At 40.5% G+C, this 21,750-nt stretch overlaps 1 protein-coding gene across 1 annotated transcript in view; it reads left to right on the top strand.

Annotated features, from left to right (window-relative positions):
* Positions 1-15,812, top strand: part of NDUFA9 (NADH:ubiquinone oxidoreductase subunit A9) — a 37,973-nt gene extending 22,161 nt beyond the window's left edge. The window contains exons 9-11 of the mRNA NM_001079914.1: positions 10,900-10,995; positions 13,962-14,028; positions 15,642-15,812. Coding sequence (NP_001073383.1) covers positions 10,900-10,995; positions 13,962-14,028; positions 15,642-15,812 — 334 coding nt within the window. The remainder of the gene's footprint in view (positions 1-10,899; positions 10,996-13,961; positions 14,029-15,641) is intronic.
* The last annotated feature ends 5,938 nt before the right edge of the window (positions 15,813-21,750 follow it).

Here is a 21,750-nt window from a genome sequence, read left to right on the forward strand (position 1 = left end):
AGCAAAATCACGATGTATAAGATCAGCATAGAAAAATCAATATATACTAGTAAATGAACAATGTGAAAATAAAATTAAGAATTTTATTCACAGCAGCATAAAAAATAATAGAATATTTAAGTATAAATTTAACAATTAAATTTATTATATTATACCTAATAAGTAATAAGACATACCATGTTCATGGATTGAATGAGTCAGTATGATTAAAATGATAATTTCCTTCAAATTGATTGACAAATTCAACTTAATTCTATCGAAATTCCAACAGACTTTTTCGCAGAAGTTGATAAATTGATTCTAAATTTATATGGTAATGCAAAGACCCACAATAGACAAAACCATTAAGTTTCATAATTTCAAAACTTAATAGCTATAATTATCAAGATAGTATGGTACTGACATAAGAATTGACATAGATGAATTAATCAGAATTGATAGTTCAGAAATAAATCTTTATGGACAATTGATTTTTGAAAAAGGTGCTATGGCATTTCAAAGGGGAAAGGATAGTCTTTTCAACAAATGGTTTTGGGATATCCACATTAAAAAAAAGATGAACTTCGACTCCTACCTTGCACTGTACATGAAAAAATTAAAATAATTCAGAGACTTCAGTGTAAGAGTTATAAAACAAGGATTGCTGGCAAGATGGCTGAATAGGAACAGCTGCAGTCTGCAGCTGCCAGTAAGATTGACACAGAAGGTGAGTGATTTCTGCATTCCCAACTGAGGTGCCTGGTTCATCTCATTGGGACTGGTTGGACGGTGGGTGCAGCCCAAGGAGGGTGAGCCAAAACAGGGTGGGGTGTCGCTTCACCCGGGAAGCATAAGGGCTCGGGGAACTCCCTCTCCTAGCCAAGGGAAGCCATTAGGGACTGTACCATGCACTCTGGCCCAGATACTGTGCTTTTCCCATGGTCTTTGCAATCCGCAGACCAGGAGATTCACTAAGGTGCCCATGCCACCAGGGCCCTGGGTTTCCAGCACAAAACTGGGCAGCCGTTTGGGCAGACACTGGGCTAGCCGCAGGAGTTTTTTTTCCATATCCCAGTGGCACCTGGAACGCCAGTGAGACAGAACCTTTCACTCCCCTGGAAAGTGGGCTGAAGCCAGGGAGCCAAGTGATCTGGCTCAGTGGGTCCCACCCCCACAGAGCCCAGCAAGCTAAGATCTACTGGCTTGAAATTCTTGCTCCTAGCTCAGCAGTCTGAGTTCAACCTGGGACGTATGAGCTTGGGAGGGAGGGGCGTCCACCATTGCTGAGATTTGAGTAGGTGGTTTTCCCCTCACAGTAAACAAAGCCACCAGGAAGTTCAAACTGGGCAGAGCCCACTGCAGCTCAGCAAGACCACTGTGGCCAGACTGCCTCTCCAGATTCCCTCCTCTCTGGGCCAGGCATCTCTGAAAAAAAGGCAGTAGCCCAAGTCAGGGACTTATAGATAAAACCCCCACCATCCTGGGACAGAGCATCTGGGGGAAGGGGCAGTTGGGGGTGTAGCTTCAGCAGACTTTTAACATCTCTGCCTGGCAGCTCTGAAGAAAGCAGCAGATCTCCCAGCACAGCATTTGAGCTCTGATAAGGGGCAGACTGCCTCCTCAAGTGGATCCCTGCCCCTGTGTATCCTGACTGGGAGATACATCCCTGTAGGGGCCAACAGACACCTCATACAAGGGAGATCTGGTTGGCATCTGGCAGGTGCCCCTCTGGGACGAACCTTCCAGAGGAAGGAACAGGCAACAATCTTTGCTGTTCTGCAGCCTCTGCTAGTGATACCCAGGCAAACAGGGTCTGGAGTGGACCTCCAGCAGACCTGCAGCAGAGGGGCCTGTTAGAAGGAAAACTAACAAACAGAAAGAATAGTATCAACATCAACAAAAAGGACGTCCACTCAGAGACCCCAGCCGAAGGTCACTGACTTCAAAGACCAAAGGTAGATAAATCCATGAAGATGGGGAGAAACTAGTGCAGAAAGGCTGAAAATTCCAAAAACCAGAAAGCCTCTTTTCCTCCAAAGGATTACAACTCCTTGCCAGCAAGGAAACAAAACTGGATGGAGAATGAGTTTGACGATTTGACAGAAGTAGGCATGTTCTAACCCAATGCAGGGAAGCTAAGAACCTTGAGAAAAGGTTAGATGAATTGCTAACTAGAATAACCAGTTTAGAGAACAACATAAATGACCTGATGGAGCTGAAAAACACAGCACAAGAACTTTGTGAAGCATACACAAGTATCAATAGCCGAATCGATCAGGTGGAAGAAAGCATATCAGAGATTGAAGATCAACTCAACGAAATAAAGTGAAAAGACAAGATAAGAGATAAAAGAGTGAAAAGAAATGAACAAAACCTCCAAGAAATATGGGCCTGTGTAAAAAGACCAAATCTACATTTGGTTGGTGTAACTGAAAGTGATGGGGAGAATGGAACCAGGAGCCAAGTTGGAAAACTCCAGGAGAACTTCCCCAACTAGCAAGGCAGGCCAACATTCAAATTCAGGAAATACAGAGAACACCGCAAAGATACTCCTCGAGAAGAGCAACCACAAGACACATAATTGTCACATTCACCAAGGCTGAAATGAAGGAAAAAATATTAAGGGCAGCCAGAGAAAAAGGTCAGGTTACCCACAAAGGGAAGCCCATCAGACTAACAGTGGATCTCTCAGCAGAAACCCTACAAGCCAGAAGAGAATGGGGGCCAATATTCAACATTCTTAAAGAAAAGAATTTTCAACCCAGAATTTCACATCCGGCCAAACTAAGCTTCATAAGTGGAGGAGAAATAAAATCCTTTACAGACAAGCAAATGCTGAGCTATTGCATCACCACCAGGCCTGCCTTACAAGAGCTCCTGAAGGAAGCACTAAACATGGAAAGGATCAACTGATACCAGCCACTGCAAAAACATACCAAATTCTTAAGACCATTGACGCTATGAAGAAACTGCATCAACTAACGGGCAAAATAACCAGCTAGCATCATAATGGCAGGATCAAATTCACACATAACAATATTAACCTTAAATGGCTTCCTTGCATTGGCTAAATGCTCCAATTAAAAGACACAGACTGGCAAATTGGAGAAAGGGTCAAGACTTATCAGTTTGCTGTATTCAGGAGACCCATTTCACATGCAAAGACACACATAGGCTCAAAATAAAGGGATGGAGGAATATTTACCAAGCAAATGGAAAGCAAAAAAAAAGCAGGAGTTGCAATCCTACTCTGATAAAACAGACTTTAAACCAATAAAGATCAAAAGAGACAAGGGCATTACATAATGGTAAAGGGATCAATGCAACAAGAAGAGCTAACTATCCTGAATATATATGCTCTCAATACAGGAGCACCCAGATTCAAAAAGCAAGTTCTTGGAGACCTACAAAGAGACTTAGACTCCCACACAATAATAGTGGGAGACTTTAACACCCCACTGTCAATATTAGAAAGATCAACGAGACAGAAAATTAACAAGGATATCCAGGACTTGAACTCAGCTCTGGACCAAGTGGATCTAATAGACATCTACAGAACTCTCCACCCCAAATCAACAGAATATAATTTCTTCTCAGCACCACATTGCACTTCTTCTAAAATTGACCACATAATTGAAAGTAAAACACTTCTCAGCAAATGCGAAAGAACAGAAATCATAACAGTCTCTCAGACCACAGGACAATCAAATTAGAACTCAGGATTAAGAAACTCACTCAAAACTGCACAACTACATGGAAACTGAACAACCTGCTCCTGAATGACTACGGGCTAAATAATGAAATGAAGGCAGAAATAAAGATGTTCTTTGAAACCGATGAGAACAAAGACACAACATTCCAGAATCTCTGGGACACATTTAAAACAGTGTGTAGAGGGAAATTTATAGCACTAAATGCCCACAAGAGAAAGCAGGAATGATCTAAAATTGACACTCTAACATCACATTTAAAAGAACTAGAGAAGCAGGAACAAACAAATTTAAAAGCTAGCAGAAGGCAAGAAATAGCTAAGATCAGAGCAGAACCGAAGGAGATAGAGACAGGAAAAACCCTTCAAAAAATCAATGAATCCAGGAGCTGGTTTTTTTCAACAACATAGATAGACTGCTAGCCAGACTAATAAAGAAGAAAAGAGAGAAGAATCAAATAGATGCAATAAAAAATGATAAAGGGGATATCACCACTGATCCCACAGAAATACTAAGTACCATCAGAGAATACTATAAACACCTCTATACCAGTAAACTAGAAAATCTAGAAGAAATGGATAGGTTCCTGGACACATACCCGCTCCCAAGACTAAACCAGGAAGAAATTGAATCCCTTAATAGACCTATAGCAAGTTCTGAAATTGAGGCAGCAATTAATAGCTTATCAACCAAAAAAAGTCCAGGACCAGATGGATTCACAGCTGAATTATTCCAGAGGTACAAAGAGGAGCTGGTACCATTCCTTCTGAAACTATTCCAATCAATAGAAAAAGAGGGAATCCTCCCTAATTCATTTTATGAGGCCAGCATCATCCTAATACCAAAACCTGGCAGAGACAACAAAAAAAGAAAATTTCAGGCCAATGTCCCTGATGAACATTGAATCGAAAATCCTCAATAAAATCCAGCAGCACATCAAAAAACTTATCCAGCACGATAAAGTTGGCTTCATCCGGGGATAAAAGGCTGGTTCAACATATGCAAATCAATAAATGTAATCCATCACATAAACAGAACCAATGACAAAAACTACATGAATATTTCAATAGATGCAGAAAAGGCCTTCGACAAAATTCAACAGCCCTTCATGCTAAGGACCCTCAATAAACTAGGTATTGATGGAATATATCTCAAAATAATAAGAGCTATTTATGACAAACCCACAGCCAATATCATACTGAATGGGCGAAAACTGGAAGCATTCCCTTTGAAAACCGGCACAAGACAAGGATGCCCTCTGTCACCACTCGTGTTCAACGTAGTGTTGGAAGTTCTGGCTGGGACAATTAGGCAAGAGAAAGAAATAAAGGGTATTCAATTAGGAAAAGAGGAAGTCAAATTGTCTCTGTTTGCAGATGACATGATTGTATATTTAGAAAACCCCATTGTCTCAGCCCCAAATCTCCTTAGCTGGTAAGCAACCTCAGCAAAGTATCAGGATACAAAATCAATGTGCAAAAATCACAAGCATTCCCATACACCAATAACAGACAAACCATGAGTGAACCAAATCATGAGTGAACTTCCATTCACAATTGCTACAAAGAGAATAAAATACCCAGGAATCCAACTTAACAAGAGATGTGAAGGACCTGTTCAAGGAGAACTACCAACCACTGCTCGAGTAAATAAGAGAGGACACAAACAAACAAATGGAAAAACATTCCATGATCATGGATAGAAAGAATCAATACAATGAAAATGGCCATATTGCCCAAAGTAATTTATAGATTCAGTGCTATCCCCATCAAACTTCCGTTGACTTTCTTCACAGAATTGGAAAAATACTACTTTAAATTTCATATGGAACCAAAAAAGAGCCCACATAGCCAAGACAATCCTAAGCAAAAAGAACAAAGCTGGAGGCATCATGCTACCTGACTTCAAACTATACTACAAGGCTACAGTAACCAAAACAGCACGGTACTGGTACCAAAACAGGTATATAGACCAATGGGACAGAACAGAGGGCTCAGAAATAATGCCACACATTTACAACCATCTGATCTTTGACAAATCTGACAAAAACAAGCAATGAGGAAATGATTCTCCATTTAATAAATGGTGTTGGGAAAACTGGCTAGCCATATGCAGAAAGCTGAAACTGGATCCTTTCCTTACACCTGATACAAAAATTAACTCAAGATGGATTAAAGACTTAAACGTAAGACCTAAAACCATAAAAACCTTAGAAGAAAAGCTAGGCAATACCATTCAGGACATAGGCATGGGCAAAGACTTCGTAATTAAAACACCAAAAGCAATGGCAACAAAAGCCAAAATAGACAAATGGGATCTAATTAATCTAAAGAGCTTCTGCACAGCAAAAGAAACTATCATCAGGTGAACAGGCAACCTACAGAATGGGAGAAAATTTTTGCAATCTATCCTTCTGAAAAAGGGCTAATATCCGGAATCTACAAAGAACTTAAACAGATTTACAAGAAAAAAACTCCATCAAAAAGTGAGCGAAAGATATGAACAGACACTTCTCAAAAGAAGACATTTATGCAGCTCAACAAACATATGAAAAAAGCTCATTGTCACTGGTCATTAGAGAAATGCAAATCAAAACCACAGTGAGATACCATCTCATGCCAGTTAGGATGGCAATCATTAAAATGTCAGGAAACAACAGATGCTGGAGAGGATGTGGAGAAATAGTGACGCTTTTACACTGTTGGTGGAAGTGTAAACCATTGTGGAAGACAGTGTGGCAATTCCTCAAGGATCTCGAAGTAGAAATACCATTTGACCCAGTAATCCCATTACTGAGTATATATACCCAAAGGATTATAAATTATTCTAGTATAAAGCCACATGCACACGTATGTTTATTACGGCACTGTTCACAATAGCAAAGACTTGGAACCAACCCAGATGCCCATCAATGATAGACTGGATTAAGAAAATGTGCCACATATACACCATGGAATACTATGCAGCCAGTATACAGAAAAGGATGAGTTCATGTCCTTTACAGGGACATGGATGAAGCTGGAAACCATCATTCTCAGCAAACTAACACAAGAACAGAAAACCAAACACCATATGTTCTCACTTATAAGTGGGAGTTGAACACATGGAAACAGGGAGGTGAACATCACACACTGGGGCGTGCTGGGGGTGGGAGGCTAGAGGAGGGATAGCATTAGGAGAAATACCTAATGTAGATGGCAGGTTGATGGGTGCAGCAAACCACCATGGCACATGTATACCTATGTAACAAACCTGTACGTTCTGCACATGTACCCCAGAAGTTAAAGTATAATTTAAAAAAAAAATTTCAATTGGTAAAAATGTAAAAAAATAAAAGGGTTATAAAACTATAATAATTTTGGAAGGAAAATAGAAAATCTTCTAGACCTTGGATTCTAGAAGATTTTTAGCTATGGCATCAAAAGCCTATTTCATAAAATAAAAAATAAATGGATACATTAGACTTCACCAAAATTAAAGCTCTTGTGTTTCAAAAGACACCATTAAGAAAATGAAAAAACAAGTCACAGATTGGGGGAAAATATTTGTTAATTACGTATCTGATAGAGGACTACTATCTAGAATATACAAAGAAATCTTAGAACTCAATGAGAAGATGATCCATTTTTTAATATGAGCAAAAGACATGAATAGGCATATCAGCCCAGCAGATGTACTTAATCACTAAAAAACATATGAAAAGATGCTCCATATCATTAGTCATTACAGAAAATGCAAATCAAAACCATTATGAGATACCAGTTCACAGAGAGAAAATAACAAATGTTGAGGAAGACATGGAGTAATGAGAACCTTCATACATTGCTGGTAGGGGTGTAAAATTGTATAGCCACTTTAGAAAACAGTTTGGCATCTTCTTAAAAAGTTAGCATAAATTTACCATATGGCCTATCGATTTTACTCCTAGATATTTACCCAAAAGAAATGAAAATGTGTCTACACAAAGATTTGCACTTGAATTTTCATAGCAGCGTTATCATAAATGCTAAAAATTGGAAACATCCCACATATTCATTAACTGATGAAAGGAGAAATAAAATATAGTAGCATTCTCATATAATAGAAGTTCAACAATAAAAGGAATGAAATATTGACATGTTACATGTATGAACCTCAAAAACATAGTAAATGAAAGAAGCTAGATACAGAAGATCACATGTTGTATGATTCCGTTTATATGAAGTATCTATAAAAGGCAAATGTAAGTAGATTAGTGATTGCCTGAGCCTGGGAGTAAAATCCAGGATTAAATGGCTGTGGAGGATCTTACTAGAGTAAGGAAAAATATTCTAAAACTGGATTATGGTAATGATTGTACAACTTGGTAAATGTATGAAAAATCATTGAATTATATGCTTAAAATGGATGAATTTTAATGTATGTAAATTATACCACAATAGTGAATAGCATGGGTAAGATTTCTGCCTTTGTGGAGCTTATAGATTAGTGATGAGATGCATAAGTAATAATTAAGCAAAATAATTAAAATAAATGACCGAAAAGGAAAGTCCAGTGAATTGGAAAGAAAACCAGAAGGAGGAAGTTGGCAACTATATTGGATGCGGCCAGGAGGTTGAGTGAGTGACAGCATAGAGATTCATGGTCACCTTAATGACCTCATTTGAACATTAGGCAAAGGGCAGATTGGATTGCAGTGAGATTTGAATGGCAGGATAGGAAGTGGAGGCAACAGTTAGGTAACTATTTGGAGAAGTTTCCCTGTAAAAGGGAGCAAAGGAAACGGGTGAAGAGAAGGCTATGAAACATGAATGTCTTGTCAAGGGAGGTACCACCCTGGATTTGGAAGATGGTACATCTTGTTTATAAATTGGTAAGAATGGTCCAGGAAAGAGATGTCACTTCATGACTCAGGAGATGAGGCCGACAGAAAAGGAGCAAAGTCCTTCAGGAATTGAGAGGAGTTGGATACAGAGTGCAAATGAGGGTTTGACCTTTGTAAAAGGCAAACATTCAACTTTAACAAGGAAAAGAATTCAAGGATATATGCAGATGCAGGTAGGTTTGGCTGTGGGAATGTTAGGAGTATCTTTTCTTGTTGGAATGTGAGGTTAGCTAAAAGGCAGGATGGAGTGGGTCAGAAAAGTGTGTGGAAAATTTGAGGACAGAGAAGATAGAAAGTATGCCCTGGGAGAACAGGAAAGAGCATTTCCTAGGAGAACATGTGGGATTGCCAAGCAGAACTGAGTGTTCCATTGGAAATTACTGATAAAAAAATAAGGTGAAGTCAATCAGTTCAATTGTATTTCGTCTACAGTTTTGTCCTTCTGGGGTTTCAGGCTCAGAGAAGGCACATGTTTGGGTCAACCAGAGTGAGTTTTGCTTAGCAAGTATAGTGGGTAGGGGCCTGGGAGACAAGATTTTGCTGAGGATATTTGCAGAGGAATAACTGTGATGCTGAGCCTTGAAATCTAAGCTGGGAGGACGCGGGCTTCAATGTACCTTTGGCTGTGAGCAAGGGCACTTAAACTAGTGTTCCGGTTGCACTTGATGGAACACAAAGTGCTTCAGAACAGCTGAAGAGGAAACCTATTATGTAGAGTTAGTTAACCCATGATACCAGTTTTGTTTGTCATCGTAAAAATTCAAGTTGCTCTTGGTGTAGCATGTATTATATGTCCTGTAATGATCCTTACAAATCCCTCTGGAATTTGAAGAACCCTGCTAAGGCCTTTGTCTGATATTTCTCCTGGCTGATAGTTTCATGTTTTTTAGTAAAGTATGTCAGAATAATGAGGTTCTCACTGAATTACCTTCACTCAGCTCTTGGTTGTCACAGATTTACTGTCATGAAGCATGCAAATGAATTAGGAAATGGGTAAAGAAATATTAAAATGCATTATAAGCACTGATACTTATTAATGCTAGGTTAAAATCGTACAGAACTATTCAGATTAATGGAATAGAGTGGAACATTCAGAAACAGTCCCATTATATGTAAGGATATAGTATGTGATAAGGGTGACATTTCAGTATAGGGAAAGAGGCAGTACAGTAAATGATTCTGTAAGTAGCATTGAAGCAATTGGCTTACATCTTGGGAAAAATATAATTACATGTTTACCTTATATAATGTACAAAAATACGTCACAGAAGGAACTTTATAGTAAAAAAAAATCTTTTTTATAAGGTTTAGACAAAATATGTGGAAATTTATGTCACTACAGAGGAATTTTCTAACTATGAATCCAAGCCATAAAGAAAATCAGTAGTTTTGGTTAAATTAAACAGTTAAAATTTTATGTGCACAAAACACTGTAAATAACACTAAAAGTTAAAATACAAACAATAAAAGGTATTTCCAACAATATCACTAAAATATAGAGAATTCTTACAAATTATTTTTATAGACAGGGACTCCAGGAGGAAAGAAAAGATAGATGTATAAATGACCAAAAATTCGTGAAGAAATAATCTCTCATATTAAAGACATAATAATTAAAACATGAGATACCTTTTTTTTTTTAACCTAGCAGATTGGCAAAAATTTTATTTTCTTATGACAACTCATTTCGGGTGGAGGGGGCATTCTTATATATAATTACATATATATAATTGTAATTTGTATAATTATCTAAAATGTTATATACTTAACATTTTATATAAATTGATAGAACCATTTTGAAAAGCAGTTTAGAAGTATTCAATAAAAGCCTTAAAATTTTAAAGTCTACATTGACCCAGTTCCACTTCTACAAATATATTCTAAATGCGTAATCATGGATAAGTACAAATATTTATTACAAGAATGTTCATTAAAACATTATAAAAGAAAAAAGTTTTTAATAGCATAAATATCTCAAAACTGGCAATTGATAAAATAATTGTGATTACATGCAGTGTAATATGTTGTCATGAAACATGCAATAAAATAATGATGTGGAAAGACGATTATGATGTAATGTTAAATGAAAAAGACATTACGGAATAGAATGGATTGTGTATTTATTAAAAGCACAATAATGTATATATGTAAGGGGATGAGAAGGATATAGATCAAATATATTAACTACCTTTCCTAATGGGATTATGGGTGATTTTTCTTTGTGCTATTCTGTATCTACTACAGTGCATATATGTTTCCTTTTTTATAAGAAAAATGTTATTTTGTTATAAAGGAAAATTTGTGAGAAGCGTGTAATTGAAAGAACTGTGTATCGTCTCTTTATAGTCCCAGTCGGTACCTCCTTTTCCACCTGGTGAAGTACATCTTTGCTGTGGCTCACAGATTGTTCCTCCCATTCCCCTTGCCACTTTTTGCCTATCGGTAAGTAGAGTGCTCCTTTTGTGTGACTTCTGAAAAAGCTAGCTCCACACACTTGTTCCTAATGTTCTCCCTTAGGGTTATAGGGTGTGTGAAGGGCTGGTCTCCAGATCTCCTAGTGTTAATGACATTAGCATAGAGAAGAAGCAGAAATAGATTAGTGTCGGTTAAAAAAAATGTGTTGGAACATTAAATCTTCCCAATTCCCAAAAGTGAATCTTCCCACTTCCCAAAAGTGAAGATGCAATTCTTCACTTTCTCCAATTTAAAACCATCGAGTTTAATTTTGGAGAAATATCTTGCTAGGCACATATGTAAGGGGCAGGCAGGTTCCCCTGTGTTTCATGTCGCTCATTATTAAATCAACCTGATCATGCTATTGGGGAAAGGAGTCAGGCTAATTCAGACTTGGATTTGTGGTTGCCTTCTCTTCTTTCCCTGCTTCTTAGTTTACTTCCTCTCTTTGTGGGTTAAATATCTTTGACTTGGCTGGGAGTGGTGGCTCATGCCTATAATCCCAGCACTTTGGGAGGCCAAGGAGGGCAGATTGCTTGAGCCCAGGAGTTCGAGACCAGCCTGGGCAATATAGCGAAGCCCCATCTCTACAAAACATACCAAATTAGCTGGATGTGGTGGCATCTGCCTGTAGTCCCACCTACTGGGGTGGAGGTGGGGTGATGCAAGAGAATTGCTTGAGCTCGGGAGTTCAAGGCTTCCAGTGAGCTGAGATTGTGCCACTGCACTCCAGCCTAGGTGACTGCTACTGCACACAGTGGTGCACACCTATAGTCCCAGCTACTTGGGAGGCTGAGGTGGGAGGATCACTTGAGCTCAGGAGTTTGAATCCAGCCTGGACAACATAGTGAGACCCTGTCTCTGGAACAAAAAAAAAAAAAAAAAAAGAAAGAAAGAAAAGAAAAACCTACTGCCCTGAGGTAACTGTTGATGGGAGCTCCTTTCTCGTCCTGGGTTTTATATTGTCCTGATTTGAGCCAAATAAAATAAAATCTTGAACTTACCATGTCACACCCTAGTGGTCTGGTTAAGGAGACTGTCACATCCATTGTGCCACAAACTGATCTTCATTTGGGTTTTCATCCATTCATTCAACAAATGTTTATTGAATGCCTACTATGTCTTAGATAATGTACTAGGTACTCAGAAGGTTACAACAAACACTCAAAAATCTTATGGTCAGAATGTTACAACAAAAACTTAAAAATCTTATGGTCTAACAGGGGTACCAGAAAAATAGACCACTAGAATGCAGGGTGATAACAATATTTATTGAGTGTTACACCTTTCAGACTATTCACTTTGTCTCCTTTAATACTCAGTTATCTATAAAGTAAGTAAGGAGAGTATGTGGAGTGAGTGGAAGAGGAGGCCACAGAGTAAGAGAAACTTACAAGAAGGCCAAAAAGTGATCAGACATTTAAGTGGGAAATGAGAGTTTGGAATTCTAGATACCAAAGGGAATGGAGTGTTTTCAGGAGAGAATCGATGTTTTAAGAAGGGGAACATTGCTGTTCATTCACATGTATCTCAAGCCCCTAGAACAATGCCTGGTACACATTAGGCACTCTGTTAATATTGGTAGAATGAAGTCTTACAGAAAAGTCAAATAAGATAAAGGACCAAAAAATGTCTACAAATGACCATTGTGACCGTGGCTTCAGTGCCGTGAAAGGGATATAAGCCAGATTGCGGTGAGGCACTTTCATGGTTGTATATAAAATTGAGTTAGAGTTGGCTTATGTATGCCCATGACATGGCCCACTGAGGACACTAGAATAGAGACCTGAAGTAATCTGTTAGCATAGAATGAGGGCACAGAGAGTTAGAGGTTTGTAATGAGTGTTTTTATTAAGCTATGTTAGCCCCAATAAATTATTTTTTTCTGCCATTGAGGAATCTGAGGCTTTATATGTTGCTGGAGAAATTCCAGCCAGCTTCCTTTTTCATTTATTTATACTATGCATTAGAATGGTGTTTTTCAAGCCTTTAAACAGCTGTGGAACCCTGTGCTCACTGAAGTTTTACGTCAAGTCCTGCTGGGTAAATCCAATAAAAGAGCTGGTCTGGTTGCAGTGATGGGTGATACTCAACGCATGTACTCCCAAACCCTTGGCCCCCCAGGACTCTGTGGGGCCCCAGCAAATTCCTAGTGTTCCTCAGATGCTAGTTGAAAACCCACGGCTACTGGGCACAGTGGTGTACACCTGTAGTCCCAGCTACTTGGGAGGCTGAGGTGGGAGGATCACTTGAGCCTGGGAGTGTGAGTCCGGCCTGGACAACATAGTGAGACCCTGTCTGTGGAACAAAAACAAGGAAAGAAAAGAAAAAGTCACTGCCCTGAGGTAACTGATGATGGGAGCTCAAGTGGCACGTAAGGAGCCCTTCAATTTTCATTAGCAGTGAAGAGATGGCAGTAATGAAGATAGGTGGCCTTTTCCGTTTTGGGTTTTATATTGTCGTCCTGATTTGAACCGTAGATTTTAGCCTTCTCCTTGCTTTTGGATATCTTTTTTTTCCTCAAGGGCCCCAGCTTTCAGGGGTTACGTTGTATATTTTACACACCATTCAGCTTGCCCTGCTTCTGTAAAGGCAGCATATTTGAATATCTGAGGTTTAGATTAAATTGAATTTCACAGACTTGATTGAATATTGGAGTTTTTCTGTTTGCTTTGTTGTTTGTTGGTTTTATTTCATTTTAAGTTTAAGATCTGTTGTTTCTTTGGAGGAGAACAAAGTGTACCAGCAGTTACAGCAGCCAACTGGGTTGGCTTGAGAGGAGATGGACCAAAAAGCAGAGGTAGCCTCACAGGTCGAGGTGGTTATTTTCTTAAAAAAAAAAATCAGTTCAGACTGCTCTACAGCGGTCTGTCTTCCTGTAGTTCTTATAGGCTAGCTTACATCTTGGGCAGAGAGATGCTTATCACATGTGCTATATATATTTCTTTTTCCAGATGGGTAGCAAGAGTCTTTGAAATAAGCCCATTTGAGCCCTGGATAACAAGGGATAAAGTGGAGCGGGTGAGTATATGTGTGGAAAGCATCTGCCTGGGCCGATGATGAGACGTTAGACTTATTTTGGTTTGCCTGCTTGCTTGTTTCCCGGCTCTTGTCTGTTTGCTGTTCTTGCTGTCTGCAGTCAGCCCCTCTACTAGCACTGAAGCTCATCCACCTGCCCTGCTCCAGGGGGCGGCTCCTCCATACCTTCTGTCCGTCATTATCAGTGTTTCTTTCTCTGCTTGATCATTCCTGTCAACACACAAAATTGCCTAATAGCTCCCCTGCCAAAGCCTCTCTTCCTCCCATCACTCTTCTAGCTACTTTCCTGTTGTGTCCCTTCACATCCTAACTCCTCCTAACTTCCTCCTAACATCCTGAAGAAACTGTTGACAGTTTCTTCATTCTTTCTTTAACCTACTCCAGTCAGGCTTTTATTCCCATTTCTCCCCTAAAATTGCTCTTTTCAAGGTTATCCACAATCTCCAATCTCCTTGCTGCCACATCCAATGGTCAGTTCTCAGACCTCATGTCATGTGCCTGTGCATTTGCTTCTAGGGAGGATGCAAAATAAAATAAAAATACTATACCAATACCACATCTACCTTGGAAGACCTATGGACCATATATTGGCAAGAAGTAGCCAAATTGTCCCCTGAATGCTGCCTGAAAGCTAAAGTGTAGAGAAGATGAGAAAGTAGTGCTTAGGGAACATGTGGAAGTGGGCAACTCACATACTTTCTTCAGACATGGTCTATGAAAGATCAGGCAGGATCGCTGGTTGTCAGACACTTCAGTTTATCTTACACTAAAGTGTCTCTTACATTTATACTTGAGAAAGTGTTGATACAGTGGCCTGAGTAGGTTTTGGATTTGGTTTGCAGACTGGCTTACAGCCCTCTGGTAAAAGAATTGCAGACTTTCAGGTGGGTAGGATGAGGGATTGCTGCTGCTCTAGGTGCAAATGGATTCTATTTATGTGGTTTTGAATAATAATCTGGGATGTTTGCAAACTTTACAGTTCATTATCTTTCCCTATAAACAAGATGGGTTTGGTTTTCTAGCTCTACAGTGAGCATTAGTCAACCAGGTTGAGTACAGCCGGAGCAAAAAAAGTTACTTGTTTTTTTTTTTTTTTTAATGGGCAAGGAACAAATATTGTGTTATCTCCTAAATTCAAAGTTAAAACTGAGTCAGAACGCCCGTGCTCAGAAAACAGGGGCGTGAGAGGACTGAGGAATGGACCAGCTCTGCTTAAGCCCTGATTTTATTCCTAAACCCTCCTGTTCAGCCTCCCCTGGCAAGTGTGATGACTTGTGCTTCCCTGCCCTAGATTTATTTCTGTTGAAATCTGTATATAGAATGGCTCATGTAGTGCCAACATCCTGTGCTCGCGGCTGCCACTGGGGACCTCGATCTGATACTTGGTGATCTCGCCCTCTTTTGTCTTAAGCCCTCTTTGTGTGTTCTGCTTTTATAGTGATTTGCATGAATCGAAAATTGCCACATATTCTTTGAAAGCAATTAAGTCTCAATAATAGGACTCATGCCAGCTTGAATGTTTAAGTGCCTGCTAGGATAGCACTTTGTTCTCAGCCAGTTTTCAGCATTGTCTGCGGTCCTTTGTTTATCCAAAGATGCACATCACAGACATGAAATTGCCTCACCTGCCTGGCTTAGAAGACCTTGGTATTCAGGCAACACCACTGGAACTCAAGGCCATTGAGGTGCTGCGGCGTCATCGCACTTACCGCTGGCTGTCTGCTGAAATTGAGGATGTGAAGCCGGCCAAGACCGTCAACATTTAGTGCCTCCTGAGCAGCTCTTGGTTTTGGCGTCTTTTGGGTCGGCCCATGTGGTTTGAGCACCCAGCCAGGCGGTCTCTTTAGAGGATCCTGTACACAGTTCCACTATTAAAACATTTCAGGTTGAATTCTGCAGTATTTTCTTCCTTGATTTACAAAATGAGAAATGTAGTCACTTAGAACTTGAGCATGATTTTTGTTAAACATATTTAATAATGATATATATACTATTTATTCTCTGAAATGCCAGAGAGTTTGAATTTTCCTATGACAAACCACTTCTAGCATACGTTCTAGAAGACAAGGACCCTTTTTAATGTCAAAGTATTGTAAAGACCCCAAGTGATATGTGATTGTTTTTAAATTTCCATTAAATGAGAGAGCATACAGTATCCCCTAACCTGAATGTGTTTACACCGAAGGTGTTTTTAAAATTTATTTTAATAATGTCCATATGCCTTTTAAAAATAGTAGTACATATATAGAAAAACATTGTCCATAGATTCTCAAACCCCTTGCAGTAATTCCACAGTCTTCTTGGATCTGAGCTATCTGAGGCCAGCCCGATGCCCTTAGTACCACATCTGGATTATTTCAGACACATAGGTGGAGATAGATTCTGTTCCCATGCAAAGGAGATGCTTCAGCTTCTATGCCAGCGGTGCCAGCACTTAGGAATTAGGACCTTCTAATGAAGTTCTTAAAATTGCAGCCAAGACCCAGATGAACAATTGGTTTAGTGTTGGCAAATCCCACCAGTACAGTGTGATTTAAAACTCCCACAATTTGTGGTGAAGCCAACATACCACCATCCTAGGTGACCCAGGGTTGGTCATTGTGTTTCACTGGACTTCAGCCTCCTGATCTATATTTGGGACAGGGATGTCAGTAAAAACGCTGTTTGATGAGGGAATGCCCGTCTCCTTACAGAGAGAAAGGTATATCACTGTTGAAGGTAAGTTCTCCACCTGCCCTTTCTGCCTGCATCAGAATCTTTTTATCCCAAAATGGTCAACAGTGAGCTACTCCAAGTGTGGTCCATAGATCACCAGCATTGGGATCATCTTGGGGCTTGTTAGAAATGCAGAACCCAGGCTGGGCACAGTGGCTCACACCTGTAATGCCAACGCTTTTGAGTTGCTGTGGTGGGACGGTCGCTTGAGGCCAGGAGTTTGAGACCAGCCTAGGCAATATGGCAAGACCTTGTCTCTACAGAAAAATTTCAAAAAGTTAGTAGGGCATGGTGGCACGCACCTGTAGTCTCAGTTATTTGGGAGGCTAAGGTATGATGATTGCTTGAGCCTGGGAGTTCAAGGTTACAGTGAGCTCTGATAGTGCCACTGCACTTCAGCTTGGACTGAAGATCCTGTCTCAGAAAAAAAAAAAAAAAAAAAAGGCAGAATCCTAGGTTTTGTCCTGTCCCAGGCGTGTTGAATCAGAATCTGCATTTTAGCAAGGTCTCCAGGAGATTTGTATGCACATTACAGTATGAGAAACACTGCCATACAGAAGAGCTGTATCAGAGTTCAGTGTGATTCCTGTTATTAATCCAGGTTGCTGACCCCACCCCAGACCTACTGAATCAGAGTCTCAGGAAGGAGGGCCCAGGAATTTTAGTTTTATTAAACATTCTAGTTTATTCTCCTGTACACTAGTATGTCAGAATCAGCGTACTAGGGAAAGGAACACAAACCCAACTTCACGTTTTTTCTTCAGATGCTGTCTGTTATTTTGGATGACACCCCTCCTGGCCATAAGCCAGCCAGTAGGCACAGAGATGGGTGGATTTAATTTGAAAAGGAACTATAATTCTATAATGCACAGTGTCTTCTCTTAGAATATCTACACTTTCTTTCCTTTTTTTGATTCTTAAAAAAAAACGTTGATACATAATAGATGTAAATATTGTCAGGGTATATGTGGTAATTTGATATATTCATATAATCAATCAGTGTAATTGGGATATCCATCACCTTAAACATTTACCTTTATGCTAGTAACATTCGAATTACTCTCTTCTAGCTATTTTGAAATGTACAGTAGATTAGTATTAACTCTAGTTACCCTACTGATCTATTGAACACCAGGTCTTACTTCTTCTGTCTTAACTGTAATTATCTTCATTTTCTAGCAATGCTATTTCTCATCTCTAACTTGTATCATCTCAGGATGCTGTATACTTCTTTTTTTTTTTTATTTTTTTATTTTTTATTTTTATTGATCATTCTTGGGTGTTTCTCGCAGAGGGGGATTTGGCAGGGTCATAGGACAATAGTGGAGGGAAGGTCAGCAGATAAACAAGTGAACAAAGGTCTCTGGTTTTCCTAGGCAGAGGACCCTGCGGCCTTCCGCAGTGTTTGTGTCCCTGGGTACTTGAGATTAGGGAGTGGTGATGACTCTTAACGAGCATGCTGCCTTCAAGCATCTGTTTAACAAAGTACATCTTGCACCGCCCTTAATCCATTTAACCCTGAGTGGACATAGCACATGTTTCAGAGAGCACAGGGTTGGGGGTAAGGTCATAGATCAACAGCATCCCAAGGCAGAAGAATTTTTCTTAGTACAGAACAAAGTGAAGTCTCCCATGTCTACTTCTTTCTACACAGACACAGCAACAATGTGATTTCTCTATCTTTTCCCCACATTTCCCCCTTTTCTATTCCGCAAAACCGCCATCGTCATCATGGCCCGTTCTCAATGAGCTGTTGGGTACACCTCCCAGACGGGGTGGTGGCCGGGCAGAGGGGCTCCTCACTTCCCAGTAGGGGCGGCCGGGCAGAGGCGCCCACCCACCTCCCGGACTGGTCGGCTGGCTGGGCGGAGGCGCTCCCCACACAAACGCTGAAGCCGTAGCATTGACTAAGGAAACAATTTTACCATCCTAAGCTAGTGGATGTCACCCTCTCAGTGTATGGAGGTTGCATATGACAAGTAACTGGGAGCTGGGCATAAGATCTAGGACACTCATATCCAGGGTGATTCTCTTCATAAGGAGGCATGGGCTGAGTCTCCATTTATAGGGGCTGTCCCCATAGAGACTTCAAGCCACACTTTTCTAGGGATTCAGGTTGTACATTACCTGATTCTCACAGTTGATTTGAGCCTGCAAGACTGTAAACCCATCCCATTATCATGTTTTCTTCCTCATTTACCTACATTTATCATTAAACCTTTGTGATTCAGCAAATCTGTTTACCTTCTGATTCTACTTTAAATTCCGTTCATGTTCTTCCTTGGCCCTCCTGTGTATTTCCCACAGCTTTGCTAGGCCTTAAGATCATCTCACATTCTTCATCCTAATGACAAAAATAAGTTCTATGGGCTGGGCGCGGTGGCTCTTGCCTGTAATCCCAGCACTTTGGGAGGCCGATGGGGGTGGATCATGAGGTTAGGAGTTCAAGACCAGCCTGGCCAATATGGTGAAACCCTGTCTCTACTAAAAAATACAAAAAATCAGCCAGGCATGGTGGGGTCCACCTGTATATAGTCCCAGCCCAGGAGGGAGACTGAGGCAGGAGAATCACTGAAACCTGGGAGGCAGAGGTTGCAGTGAGCTGAGATCACACCACTGCACTCCAGCCTGGGAGACAGAGGGAGACTCTGTCTAAAATAAATAATAATAATAATAATAAAGGTACATGATGGAAGCATATATGGGAATATATGCAAAGATCTCTGAGAAGGTAAAGAAAGGTCTCTGGAAGGATTAGCAAAAACTCCATAGAAAACGGATTTTTAAAGCTGCATCTTGATGTTAACCTGCTGAAATGTGTGTGTTGGACCGGGGTGAGGAGGAAGCAGTCATTCATGCTGTGGAAGAGAACAGCATGAGCAATTGCAGTGGGGCATGAGTGAGTGGGTGGTTATGAGTGGGAGGCAGAGTCAGTGAGTTGGGAGGGGCACAAGCGAGTTTAACCTTTACCTTGGAGGTGATGCAGAGCAGTTGAGTTCCATACAGATTTGGCTTCGAATATGTGTTCCACTACTTCTTAGTTGTGAGATTGGACAAGTCACTTGACCTCTCTTTGTCAGCCTCAGTTTTCTTGTTTATAAAATGGGGGTGATAGTAATAACTACATGATGGGATTGTGATGAGGAATTAAATGAGATCATGCATGTAAAATGCTGAGCCCTGCACATAATAAGAACTAAGTAAATGTGAGCCATTATCATTTAAGTAGGGAATATCATGCCCATCTGAGTCCATACATTTGTTTCCTGACTTAATAAAATAGCTGCCGTTCCTGAGAGGGAGGGATTCCTATTTCCCAAATGCTGGAAACAGGGACTTATAGAAGGTAAATTGCCCCATTAGTATGTAGCTGAATTGGTTTTCCAACCTGGATCTTTCTGGCTACAAAACTGATGCCTTGTTCCAGAAAGGATTTAAGGATGCTCAGGAGGAAGACATTCCCAGAGTTACACTCTAGAAGGTCATGGAGTGAATGGGAGGTATAGTGGAATGGAGGGCGTATTTGAAGAAACCCTTCCTGTGAAGGAAAATCCAAGAGAATGAAGTAAGGAGAGACTTAAACTTGAAAAGATTCTTGTGAGAGAAGGAAAGGGGCTATTTACAATAGAGAAGAGACTAGAAGAAAGTCTGAACTCACCTCCCTGGAAGCAGAGGGTGGTGGGGTTTTTGAGGGCTGTGTGAGAGTGTAGAAGTACTGAGAACAAGAAGCCATGTGGATCCTGTGAGGGCCAGGATGAGGGGGGGTCATGGGTCATCTGTGTTTGCTGATTGGCTTTATCCAAAGGAAGAGTAAACATCTCATCCTTATGACAGGAAATAGTCCTGCAGCTTGGAGCAAGGTGCCCACCAAAGTTAGGCACATCCCACAGAAAGTGGGAGAAAGGAGTGCTATCTCCTTTTGAGGTTACATTTCAGAGAATGGTTCCCCTGGGTCCTTGAGAAAGACATTCCTGGGTTGTAAAACTGGCAAGAGGCTGAGGGAAGATGTATGTCTCAAAGGGGAACTCAAATAATTTATAATTTTAAGTTTTCTGATGCTCTAAGGGAAGGTGCCTAATATTGGTGATGTGGTTTGGATGTCCCCACCCAAATCTCATGTTGAAATGTAATCTCCAGTGTTGGAGTTGGGGCCTAGTGGGAGGCGATTAGATCATGGAGTAGATTTATCATGAATGATTTAGTACCATTCTCTTGGTACAATCCTCAAGATAGTGAGTTCTTACAAGATCTGGTCATTTAAAAGTGTGAGGCAACTCTCCCCACCCCTTGTTCCTACTCCTGCCATGTGAGGTGCTTGCTCCCTTTTCACCTACTGCCATGACTGGAAGCTTCTTGAAGCCTCCCCAGAAGCAGATGCCTATGTGACGCTTCCTGTACAGCCTGCAGAACCATGAGCCAATTAAACCTCTTTTCTTTATAGATTACCTAGACTCAGATATTTCTTTATAGCAATACAAGAATGGCCTAATCGTGTTAGGAAGAAGCCTGTCTGAAGTGCAGTCAGGCTGAGGGGAGCATGAAGGCCATCTTGATGGGGGAAATCTTTTAGTACCCTAATGCGAGCAGATGATGATGTTGTTGGCAGAGAGGGAGGGTATAACTTGTGGTGCCTAGCCCTAGAGGGAATGGAAGGGCCAGAATCCAGAGCATAGGTGGGATTGTGTGGGCTGACAAGTAATAGTATATGATAGCATAGTATATGATAGCAATAGTATACGATAGCATGTGTGTGAGTCCATTTTGTATTGCCATAAAGGAATACCTGAAGCTGGGTAATTAATAAAGAAAAGGGGTTTATTTGGCTCACTGTTCTGTAGGCTGTACAAGCATGGCACTAACAACTGCTTGGCATGAGCCACCACGCCCGGCCAGAATTTTATTTTTAGTGACTAGGCTTTCCTTTAAAACCTCTGTACTAGGCCGGGTGCAGTGGCTCGCGCCTGTAATCCCAGCACTTTGGGAGGCTGA

Source organism: Pan troglodytes, chromosome 10 (genome assembly GCF_028858775.2).
Source record: "Pan troglodytes isolate AG18354 chromosome 10, NHGRI_mPanTro3-v2.0_pri, whole genome shotgun sequence".
Lineage (NCBI taxonomy): Eukaryota > Metazoa > Chordata > Mammalia > Primates > Hominidae > Pan > Pan troglodytes.